Below are 12,380 nucleotides of genomic sequence, written 5' to 3'. Positions count from 1 at the left end.
CAGCACTTCACACAGTGCTGCAGCTGGCACCTCTTTTGCCAAGCAGCAGCTCAGAGCAGTGGCAGGAGGAGCCTCAGCAAAGCTGCTTAAAAAGGGGAATCTCTTTCTGCCAAAAAAAATAAATCTATTTTATTTTTTTTCTCCTCCTTCCAAGCTGGGATAAAAAGTCAGAAGGAACTTTTGTGGGTTTTTTGGAGAATGTTGAAATACAATTTTTATTTTAGCTTCTTCAGAGACCCACCTGGAGGGCTGCTCTCGGCTTGAGGGAGTTAGGAACAAAAACAGGCAAGAACTGTGGAAATAACTGCCATTCTCCCAGCCTGGCCACCGCTCGCTGCTCTTTGGTCTCAATTTCTCCCTCAAACACAACATCAAACTGACAGTTCCCTGCCAGGCAGTGGCCACAGAGCCCAGGTTTTCATTATCTTCCTGGAGTGCCTGGTTTGTATGTATTTTTCCCAGGAAAATTGAAGTTTCTATGTGAAAACTTTTGTTTCTGCAGAATAGAATCCTTTATCAAAAAGTAATGTCACTGGAAAATTTGCAAACCTGCTGTGACTGTGAGTCCTCTTCTGGGAGTGAAGCCCATGAAATGTAATTGAAGACTTTTTAGAAGGTGTTTGTGTTGGCTCTGGTGCTCCTCCGGGAAGAAGTAGTGTCTGTGTAGGAAGGGGACTGTACGTTTACAGCTGAAAACCCAAGCAGCAATGGTAAAACCGGCTGCAGTTTGCCTATCATCCCCAAACCACCGCGATCCCCCCTTTTCCATACCTAGGACTTCTCGACGTGACTTTTGTTTCTTCTTCCAGGGCCTAACCTCCCCAAGGCTCAGGTTAAAACAGCGTCCCTTGGCTTGGCAGGAAAAGCCAGGTCGCCTCTGCTGCCCGTCTCGGTGCCCACGGCCCCCGAGGTCGCAGAAGAAGGCCACAAGCAGACGGAGGACTCCGCCAACGTAAGAACCATCTTTCAGAGCCAACCTTCCTGCAAGGCCCATCACCATCGAGCTATACTCCCCAATTTGCACATTAATTTTTAGATAACGATCTGTCCCTCCTTACCTAAGATATTGCGCTGCAGCTGATAGCTATTAGAAAGCTAGTAAAAAGTTCTGGCAGACAGTAAAACTTTGCTGTTGGCTTTAATGGACTTTGGCGTGTGTGATACAGGGGAGAGGCAAGTACTTAAATTCTGTTTTAATATTATCCACGGGACAACTCGCAGAGCCCCTCCTGAGCATCCCGAGATACTGGGAGAAGAGAAAGGGAGTGAGAAGTGTGATAAGGGAAGAAAATAATTTTGGCAGGAAAAATGAGTATATAGTAATACCAGATAATGGTGAGAAAAATAACATTGAAGAAGTAGATAAGTGAAACTGAAAAGATGGTGAAATTAGAATAATCTTTTCACTCCTATTAAGGCTCTGTTAGAGAAATGTCTCACGTGATCCAGAAGACGAAACAGTGCAAAAGGAAAGGAATAAGGAAAAAAAAAAAATACAATAAATACATGTTGTATATCTTTTCATCTACTTGCACAGGAGAATTTTTTGCTAGGCACCACTGCAGTGATTTGTCCAACATTTTGTTGTTAGTGAATCCTTTTACGTTTTCATCCTGGCTAAAGTGAAAGACAAAAGATCTGCTTTAGACATATGTATGGAGGGTTTGGGTCCTCTGCCTGATTAATGCAGGACAACAGTGTTTGATTCCTGCTTGCCATTGTCAACAGCATGAAAATATACTTCTGCATAGAGTTGCAGAAGGATTCTCACGTTTTGCTGGGAAAAGGGGACACAAGATGATGTAAGAGATATGGAATCTCCTACTGGAGTGGGAGTGGGAAGGAAAATGCCCTCCGTGGTAAAATTGATGGCATAAGGAGTAATTTAACACAGGAAATTTGGTAGCTCAAAGTGCAATTTCAGCTCTCAATACCTTATTTCATCACAGCAGCATGATTTAGCTCTCAGGAGAGACGCTGCTCGAGCTCCACAGGTGTGAGGACAGTTACAGGCAATAATGGCGCAGGCAACAAGCTCATCAGGTGGTCAGAATTTGAGGAGAAAGGCTAAAATTTGAGGATTATTATTTTTTAAGCTCGACTCTGCGGGTGCTCCTTTAGGTGCCTGCTCCATATCCCACCTCAGGATCTGCAAGGCTCGTACAGCACTGTCATATCTTTTATTGGGTAAAACGCGCATAAATAACAAATGTTGAGCTCCCTCTCAGTGTCTGAAAGCAGAGGGTCACTCCTCTTGCTCTTGCTGTGGTAATTTTTGAATTCAGTGGTTCCCAAGAATAGGTGCAGTGCTGGTAGTTTAAGATTTTGCTGCAGATTCTCAGTTGCCCGTGCCCCAAAGGATTATTTTCCTCTAGCCCAGTCAGGTCCTTCTGAAAACTTTTCCCAGTCCTCTGCTCCCACTAAAGGTGATGGTAGAAATTCCCAACCACCAGCAAGGACTGAGAAGCTCATCTAATCGCTGGACAAACTGTTGCAGCCTGTCCCAGGAGAGGATATGTTTAGATGAGCGTTTGGTGTCTCCGTTGGGTGCTAAAATGTGTTTTTATAGTCCCTCCCCGCCACCCTCCAGCATGGACACAGACAATATAAGGGAGGGAGCTGAGGAAACGGGGGATCATGGAGGGGTTGTTAACATTTAGCATTGTTTTGGCATGGTCACCCCTGGTTTCCAGCTCCTGTGTTAAGACCAGAGAAGCTTTGCTATCCAGCTTGTGAGCCTCAGCCCATCCTTGAATGCTGCAGGTGCCTGAGGACCACATGGGGAAGATGTCCCGGTGGGGTGGCCGCTGGAGGTCCCTGCCACGGGCCACGTCCTAAGGCTCTGTGCGGGGGGTTTTGGTTCCCATCCCGCCGCCTGCTTATCTCTGTCTGTTTTTTCACTCACAGGTTTATGAGCAGGATGATCTGAGTGAACAGATGGCCAGTTTGGAGGGGCTAATGAAGCAACTCAACGCTATCACAGGCTCGGCCTTCTAACAGCTCTTGATGAAGCGATAATCATCCAAGAGCATTGCAGCATACCAGGATTTCACACATACCACCCACCTACACCACCCCATAAAGTCATCTTGTTCCCGGTACCACTCAATCAGTGCAGGGAAGATTCCTGCAATATCCTAAAAGAATGATAAAAAGAAGAAAAAGGAAAGAAGAGTAATGGAAATGTTACAGAACTGTAGATCGGGCATCTAAAGCGATGAAAGCGTGGCAAAGCGAATTACGTCATCACCACGGAGTCGTAGCTGATGCCACCAGATTGCTCATTTTGATCTACTAGTCTTCGTAGAGCTCAAGTTGTCATGACTAACTCATGTTTTACTCCGTAGAGGTTTGTAGCTCTTTGTGTAGATCTAGTCTTACCTCATACAAGTATGTTTTTAAACATAGACCATGCCATTAATGAGACAGTGTTGTAGGTCACTTGTTTGGGTTGGTTTTGTTTTTTTTTTTTTTTCAAATACGTAATTGCTGACTACAAAAACACCCATAGCAAATAAACACACCACCACACCAAAAATTTGGAATTTCTCCCAACAGCACAAAATGAAAAGACAAATTACTAATTTCTTTTGTTGTCTTTGTCACTCATCTCACACGAGTATTGGGGATTAGCAAGTTGCTGTAATATTCAGCCATTTTAGCAAGCGTTTGTAAATCCTTCTGCAGTTAAAGTGTTATGTATGGCAAACAGAGAACCAGGAATGTAAAAAAAAAAGAAAAAAGAAAAAGTCTGCATTGCTGGCCTGCTGCCAGCCAGCCAGTGTACACTTGCAAAAAGAGGACATAATACGCAATCTTCTCTGGCACGCAGTCATTACGTGCTTAAACTTGTAATAAAAGATGTCTGTGCATGGGTGGCCTTTGTGCCAGGCCGCCCCGGGATGACACTGGGAAGTGCTACTGGGGCCACCGCGAGCCGGAGCAGATCGAAAAATGGAGCTGAAGTTTCCCCAAGCCTTTCGCACCCACCCCGCATCCCCCTGGGATGGCTCCGAGGACCCATCCACCTGGGGTGACGATGGGCAGAGGATGAGGAGGGCAAAGGGGTGGCAGACACCGGGCGCTTCCCATTGGGCAGGACACGAGCCCAGGGGAGGAACCGCAGGGGCCGGTAAATAATGGATAAATTAATTAGGAGGTCTTTTCTGCAAGCATAGTATTGCCCGGTTGAGATCAGCAGCACTCCGTGAGAACAGCAAGCAAAGAGCAGAGAGCAGCAGGACACGGTGCACCATCTTTAGGGATTCCCTCTCCTTGTCCTCGTGCTTTCGCTGCACATTACAGTGTTTATTGACAACGATAACTGGTTGAATTGACTAAATTTTGTGTGCATACATTTTACTGCTAAATTTTCAGCTGCATTCAGCGTTAATCCCTGTTTATGCAGCTGAATCACCAAAAGGGAACTAATTTGCATATTTATCAGTTAGGAGGCTGCGAAACCCAATAAGAGAGTTTCAGATGAATTATTCCATTCAGCTCTGCCTTTGATTTCAAGCTTGAGTGGGTCATAATTTTAAAAGAGCATGGAAAGGATAGGATCTTTACAACCTAATAGCTCCTTTTATTAGGTGGGTAATTATATGTGAATCTCCGAATAAAATATTTTGAGTAAAATGGCACTGCAACAGAAGTAATAATTCAGATTATTTTCTATGGCCCCATGCTGGAAAGGAAATCAGATGTCAAGGAGGAATTCAAATGCTTCATTTGGATCTCTAGCATGTTTGTGAAAATGCTCCTTTAAAAATGCCTTGTTATTCAATTTACTAAGATTTTAATAAAATATTTCTCAAGAGTGAGAAATCTTGTTTCCATGGGAGGCTGAGCTTTCCAGTTCTGAAAGATTTGTAACCAAAATCCTCTACTAAAAATAAAATGTACAAATCTTTCTTGATGAAAACCCGGCTCAGCTGGTAGACCCTATAAAATCATTACCTCCATTTTAACTCGAAAAAAAAGTAAGACTTAATGCAGCTTTTGAATAGCTCCCCGTCCATATTTGCAGAGATTGATGTTGAAATAGGAACGTAAGGTCAAATCTGTCTCTCACTTATCATTTGTGAACTATCTCTTACCCTGGATTTGCAGGATATCTGGGAGCAGAAACTGCCTTCAGGACTTTAAAGAGCAGCACTACACCGTCTTGATCACAGAATACTAATCCAGGCCCAAGTGTACAACAATCCCAAATTGCCTGGGAAAAAAAAAAAAAAAAAAAAAAAAAAAAAAAAAAAAAAGACGAACCCAATCAAAGAGTTTTTCAAGTTGGATTTTGTTTGGCTTGGACACGAGCGTTGTAGCATCCAGGCGCTCTGGTGTTGAGCGGCCGCTTCGTTTTGTTCAGGCGCCTCTCTCTCCGATTTCGGCGCTGAGCCCCCAAAAGCCTGCAGATTGATCCAGCTTTTTTGCTGCCCTTTGAAGCGTATCTGCTTCCGGGCTCAGCCCATTTCGATCAATACCACTCGCCGACCAAGGCTGAGGTCCATGCCGAAACAAGTCCCCGAGTACTCAGTCCGCGGGCAGGAACAACTCTTGCCAGCTCAACCCAAGCAACAGCCGCTCCCCACCCCCTTCCTAGATAAATTAGTGAGAAGTTTCTGCTTCAATTTAAGTTCAGCATTTGTCAGTAAAACTAAATTATTACCTATAAACCCTGAGTTTTGGGGGTAGGGTGGTTGTTTTAAATTTTCCTTCAGACCTACAGCCAAAAACGGGCTGTAACCTTCACCTCCCCTGGGCCACATGACACTAAATTTGGGTGTCATTGTAGCCTTGGAGACATTCCTGACCTTAATTTGAGGACAATTCTAGTATAATACCTAATTAATTAGTAAGCTGGCATCTCTTTTAAAATTTTACCTTATGTGTGAACTACGTAACTTACAAAACTTGAATGTTTTAGCATGAAATATTTTGCTGGTGCTCTATTTATTTGCAGTGAGCTTGGTTGACAATTTTTTTGGATTGACAAATTCCTCAACTGCCAGAACATTTATAGCCCATGACTATCTCAGCCATGGACACTCCCAGAGAAATATAATGAGAAATCTGTCAATCCTTGACAGGCTTGTGAAGCTCAATGTTACCATGGAAGATCATTAGCTAATCAAAACAACAGGGCTGCCATAAACAGGTGGGGGAAAAAAAAAAAAAAAAACGCAACAGCCAAAAAATTATCTATTCTTTCTTTTTAATTCCCCATCCCCCTGCCTGCCCCCTCCCACACACCCCTTTTTCTTTTGCTCCAATACCTAAAAGTGAAGCAATATCAATGGTTCAAAAGGCTGAGCAATCCCTAGCTCAGCATCTCTGTCTGTGGGCTGCTTAGATGTTCACTTTTGGGGAAAAGGTTCAGTCACTTTGAGAACTTATCTAATTTTTGGAAGGGGGAGGATCATCTGCTTGCTGTTCATATGATCTTGATTATGTCAAGAGTTGGGGCTGGACATTGATACTGCCAGAATTTGGCCGAAAGGTTTGTGGTGTCACTTCTCAGGGAGTGATTACCATCATATCCCCTGTACTGGTCTGGCTGTGCACCCTCACGTTTGGGAACTGGTAATTCCCAGCAACAGGCAGCTGGAAATTGGAGAAGCACAGAGATAGTCACGTAGTTCTGAGCAGGACTGCCCATTCCAGAGTTTCCCAACAGGTCTGCAGATGCTTCTAAGGTTGATCCTTGCGCCCCCCACATCACCCAGCCCACTGCCAGTGCCAATGCACGTCCCAGTATGCTCTGTCAAATTTGCACTGGTAGTGAAGGAAATCTGAGCCATGAGGCTTCTGTGTGGCTTGGGACATGGTGTGTGGGATGCTGCAATAGGATTCTGCTGCAAAGTGGCTGCTCTTTGCATCAGCACTCCTTGAGTCTCTTAGTAGCTTTGCCTTTATTTTTTTTACAGGAGCATCTTTCCACCATCGCCTTCCCAGAGCCAGCTCCTTTAAAAACTGGCTCGGGTAGGACTGCTGCATGTCTAGCCTGATTCCCTCCTTGACGTTTTTAAAGACCAGATGATTTTTTAAAAACCTTTCTCCAGAGCTTCTGGGCATGATGCTCACTGGCTCTGACATCGTCTGCCGAAACAGACGGTGCAACCCAGAAAACACCAGGCAAAACGATGGCAGGGCTGGTTCACACATGGAAGGACGTGAGTGAGTTCACAGTGAGTCCATCCCTGGGTCCTTCCAGCCCTTGGGAAGCACCAGAATTTTTCTTCTGCCCTTGGCGCTGATGGTGTAATTCCTGCTGTAGCTCACTGGAAGTCCTTTCCCGGGACGCCCTCCTAGCTGGCACTTAATCCCAAATCTTGCAAATCCGTAGGCAGGTGATCGCACATGCTGCTGCGAACAGGCACGAACCACCTTTAGCCATACCGGTGGTAGAACCAGGCACAAACATTTGCAGGGTGAGAGCTGGCAGCATTGCCAAGTCGCTCATTAAATCCCCAAGCAGATGTAGGTTAGGGAAGCGCTCTGCAGGCAGCGCCAGTGGGAAGCAGAAGGCAGCAAATCTGCAACCCCTCAGCCTCATTTCTGAGCTAGATACCTGGAAGCTAGGTGGAAGAAGGGTTTTATTACAAAAATCACGGCTTCATGGGTGATCAGAGGTGGTTTTTCCTGTCAGCTTTGTTTCCCCGTGTCCCCGCTAGCTGCTCGGTGTCCTGGCTGGTGTTGAGCTGGGTTCTCGGAGGCTCCATGTCCTCTTTTTTTAGCGTTCTCCGCAAAAGGTATCGAACGCATCTTCATTCTTGTCTGGCTGGGCTGGAGAACACAAGATACAGCCCCCACGTTGCGAGGCGGCCCGAGCCAGCGTGCTTCACTGTGTGCTATACATGCACGTCCAAGTGCGAGGAAGCAACATCAGTAGGAGAAGGAACAATGCTGTTTTTATTCTTGTAAAATATACCTGGCAATTCCTACGTGTGCGAATTGCCGTCATGTTGGGGATAGGGCGGTCGGGGGGTGGGGGGAGGGTCTACTTTTTATAAGTAATATTTAATTTATTATTTAGAGTGTTTTCTTTTGGATAATTTATGATACAAGGGAAACCTGGCTGGAAACCTAGAGCAGGCTGTTAAAGCTGCAGTGTGCCCATGTCCCCCTGCGCCGGGCTCTGGCCCTGCGTTATGCGCCCCGAGCGTGAGGATTCGGGAGGGTCGGGCAGCGGGACGGTGCCACGGAGACACCGGTCACCGCCCCTGTCACACACACCCCACGGCTGCCCTGAAGCACCGGCTCCAGCCTGCTAATTCAACGTCCTGGCACTGGTGAATGCCACTTAAAGGGCTTTGCAAGGTAATTCAGAAATTCTTAGCATACTAGTGATATGTTTATCTGATAGAAATGGGTTATACTACAGCTTTAACTAGCCTTAGTTTAAAAAAAAAAAAAAAATCTTGTTGTTACAAAAGGCCTAAAGATGGCATTTTGAGCCTATAAACAGTTTCTTTAAATTGTCAGACTCTAGCATTGTTAACCAAATTAGAATAGTGACTGCAATATTTAAGTGTAAATCTTGTTCTATGACAAAAGAAACTTGCTTACAGTTTAAAAATAAATGACTGTTTCTACACACAATCTTGTATACTACTACATGGAGTGAAAGGGGGTTTTGTAATGCACTGTAGAACAGTCTCATATTCATTTTTTATAGAAATGTTATTCCAATGGTGCATTTTTTTTGTTTAATAAATAAAGTTTTGATACAAATACTCTCTCTTTGTCTGGTCCGTTGTATGACAAGCACTGGGTATCAGTCCCTGCATCCCAGGGCAGCCCTGCAGCTCCCACCCCAGCACATCCCATCCAGCCCTGCAGCATCTGCTGGATCCACCCCTGCTGCATTTCTCCCTTCCTGAGCCCACACATAAATGCAATTTGCAGTTTGGGGAGTCAATTTAAGGTGAATATCAGGGAACGCTCTGGATGCTGCAGGAGCTCTGTCCATTTGGGGAAGGCTTTGGAAGGAAGGAGTAGTTTCCTTGTGTAGGAAAACATGATGCCACTGTGCAAATGATTGTCTGGGAAGGTAATTTCACAGGCTTGGGAATCATCTCAGTATCAGTAAAGAAAAATCACACTGGGTTTGGCTTCTCACTGCCACCAGTGAGCAGAGGGCTGACGCAGCTGGGGTGGCTGGGCAGAAGCTTTGCCCTTGGCCATCTCTAGCTCTTTCGATGGCCTTGGGTTGGGCACAAGAGGTTTCCAAGATGCCCCTCCAGCTATTACATTTCACAAACTGTTTTCAGTCTCCCCGTAGTGAGCAGCTGGGATTTTGATTTGTTTTTTTCTCTCACCTCGTCCCATGGCACCTTGACTGTGCTGTTGTTTCCCAGTGACCGCTGAGCCCACCTACCCTGCCTTCCACACACATCAGAAGATAGCAGTAAAGCCATCCAAAACAGTGTTGGGTGGTGTGAGTAACCTCAAAACACATTAGTCTGAGCTCAAAGCACTCAACACTTGGGTATTTCATGGCTGTCCTATCCAGCACCTACCTGTGAGCACTCGCAGGAGGCAGCAGCCAACAGAGATGTTGCCAACATTTCCTCTGGCCCCACAGCCCAAGGACTGCACCCAGCAGACGTTCTCCAGACCCTTATGGGTAACTAAGGCAGCTGGTTCAGTCTCTCATTACAATTTACAGCCTTCTTTCCTCTTATTTTTGTTGCTGCAATTGTTGTTTCTCCTTTACAAGAATGCCCCTGTGCTTTGCTAGTGGAGTTGTGGGCATCCCCATTGCTAAGCCATTCTAATTTGCAGGATCCCAGGTAAAGTGAACATCGGGAGGGGGAGGTGTGTATGTGCTTTTTTTCCCTATTTTTCTCAACTTCTAGAGCTGCATAACAAACAATGACTCTGTGGAAGGAACTGATTTTCTTCTCTTGCTGTTTGCTCTTTCAAGGTCTTGTCTAAAGAAAGTAGTGTGGTTTATGGGGCCAGAGCTTTCATGTTTATGCCTAAAAATTAATGCCACTTTATGGACGCTGAAGTCCTTTTTATGTTCTTGGCACAACCTTTTTCAATATCAAAACTCCTTTTATTTCTGAAGTCCAAGCGGTGGCAGGTACCAAATCATCACATCAAGCAAGTGGGAGGATTTTTGTGTTTGAAGACTGAGATATAAAGAGAAATAAGAAGCTCTCTCTGTAATTAGAGAAGGATATTAATCCTGTTTTTGAAGCAAGTCAAAACCTGACAGCTTTGTACATCTGCCATGTCAAAAGCGACAGAGGCAGGGGCTGAGATGACCATGAGCTGCCCATCCCGTGTGCACAGTCCCATCCCAGCAGGAATCAGACACTGGGGACCTTGGTGCTTGGTGGAGAGTCTTGTCATGTGTCCCAGGGCTGTGCTCAGCTCAGCACCACGGCAGAAAGAGGTCGGGGTGGGGAGTATTGCCTGTGTAATCATTTTGCACAAGCAACTTGCACTTTTCTTCCAAAGGTTGGTTTTGGTGCTAACCAGGATGGTGGTGGGGCCAAGCATGGGAGTAGGTATTAAGAAGAACCATTCTCGTGAGGTCAGACTTTTGATGTTTCCAGATATTTCCAGGGAAAGGGAGACATTAATTTTTTTTTTCCTTCAAGAGCTACTGCATTTCAGAAGATAATGCTAAATAAAAGTCAAAGCTAAATTGAAAGTTCAGAAAACTGTTCCAAGGACCCCAAATGCAGCTTTTGCCTACATATTGGCACTTTGTAAATGTTGGGTTCTGCTCTGTACAAGGGGAAAGCCCCTTCAAAGACCTTAATAAAAGAGCTCAAGTAAACACAACAGTGAGACTTGCCTCCAGAGAAGAAGGGCATGAGCAGCCTGCAGTTTGGTTTCTTGGGCTGAAGGCACGTTTGCTGAAAGCAAAGGTGGGTTGTTGTCCCAAAGCAGCAGCCAGGAAAAAAATCTGGTGGTGGGGGGCGCTGGAATGGGGTGCCCTAAACCACTGATTTTGTTTTTGTGCTGGAGTCCTTGAAAAACTCTATTTGGGGTTGTCAATGGAGATTAATGGAAACCCTTTCTACTACACCACATTTAAGCATAGAGAAATATGACTGTAGGGTAAGCCAACACTTGATGAATTACATGCGTTAAGGCTTTAGTTTAAATTTAAAATGGTGGCATTCTAATAAATTTATCACGGTTTGAGATTTTATTAGTCAAGTGGGAATATTTTGTTTCATGCACACAAAGATGTTGACCTCTCTTGGGGTCCCATAAATTAAATCTATTTGAGCTTTTCATGTAACTGAGCAATGCTAACATAGGAAATGAATCAGTGGATAGTTTAGAAAAAAATACTGTTTTATTTTAAGTCAAACTGGCTGCCAAATCAGTGTGTTTTGGTCTGAAGACCTTTGCCTTCAGTATTTGCCATCACAGGGTGGGTTTTTTTGGGCAAGCTTTGCACGTCCATCACCTTGTTTTTCCTGGTGTCTGGAAGAAGAGACTGCAGCCAGCCTGTAAATACTAAACCACTGTAATCAATGATGAATGTCTGTGGCTGAGGCATTGTTTTCCAAGCGTGAATGACCCGCTGCTGCATGTGGGAGGGTTTGAGCCCTGTGTTTGGTGGCTGGTGACTTGCTTTAGCAATCTGCTGTCGACGGATGCACCACAGAGGAGCTGGGTGCCGCTCGCCTGGCAGTGAGCAAGGCAGTTAGCCACAGGCCAAAAAAAAAATACTAATAAATAAACCTGAGCTGGCTCTGAGTGTGTTTTCTTCATTCAGCAATTTACAAACAAGCTCCTGAGAGGCCAGGCAGCTCACGGATGGCTTTTCCCTTCACTTTTTCTCCAGCGATGACCTCATGATCACTCCACGGGGAGCGGCTGGAGCATGTGGCTACAAAATGAAGTCAAACATAGTAAAAAGAGCTGGTGGTTTGAAAGGGGCTGCACTCCCTGGACAAGAACCAACATGAGAAGCAGCTCGGGGAGGGGAGCACTTACACATTTTGTGTGTGTGTGTAAAAACTTCCCCTGAACCCAGCCCATAAAAGAAGCAAGCCTGGGAAATGCAGGGAAGCAAATCTGCTGTGTGCAAAAGCAACTCGCAGTGATGTTTTTATCGTGGCAGTTGCACAGGAGTGCACTGGAGAGATGGCAGGAGAATAGGAAAGGGTTAGGCTCCAACCCAGCACCATCACTGGAGTCACTCCCAGGGTATGGAGCATTTCCTCTGCTTTATTTCCATCTGGTTTCAAGAGGACTGACACTCTGGGAGCTGGGGTATTTGTGGGAGCAGACTAAATCCTTGCTGGAATAGACGAGCAACCTCCAGCCCAGGTGCCCGTGGGTCATAGCTGGGGATGGCCGAGCTGCATTTTGGGCTGGGATTGCACAGAGGTATGTCTCTGTGG

At 45.4% G+C, this 12,380-nt stretch overlaps 1 protein-coding gene across 1 annotated transcript in view; it reads left to right on the top strand.

Moving 5' to 3' along the window:
• Positions 1-8,733, top strand: part of DCC (DCC netrin 1 receptor) — a 592,838-nt gene extending 584,105 nt beyond the window's left edge. Inside the window, exons 28-29 of the mRNA XM_042804693.1 lie at positions 810-952; positions 2,908-8,733. Coding sequence (XP_042660627.1) covers positions 810-952; positions 2,908-2,997 — 233 coding nt within the window. The 3' untranslated portion in view covers positions 2,998-8,733. The remainder of the gene's footprint in view (positions 1-809; positions 953-2,907) is intronic.
• Positions 8,734-12,380: the final 3,647 nt, after the last annotated feature.

The sequence above is a fragment of the Tyto alba genome, unplaced genomic scaffold (genome assembly GCF_018691265.1).
Source record: "Tyto alba isolate M040663 unplaced genomic scaffold, T.alba_DEE_v4.0 Super-Scaffold_42, whole genome shotgun sequence".
Classification (NCBI taxonomy): domain Eukaryota; kingdom Metazoa; phylum Chordata; class Aves; order Strigiformes; family Tytonidae; genus Tyto; species Tyto alba.
The sequence above is the reverse complement of the archived record's forward strand: the minus strand, read 5'-3'. Positions and strand labels throughout refer to the sequence as shown.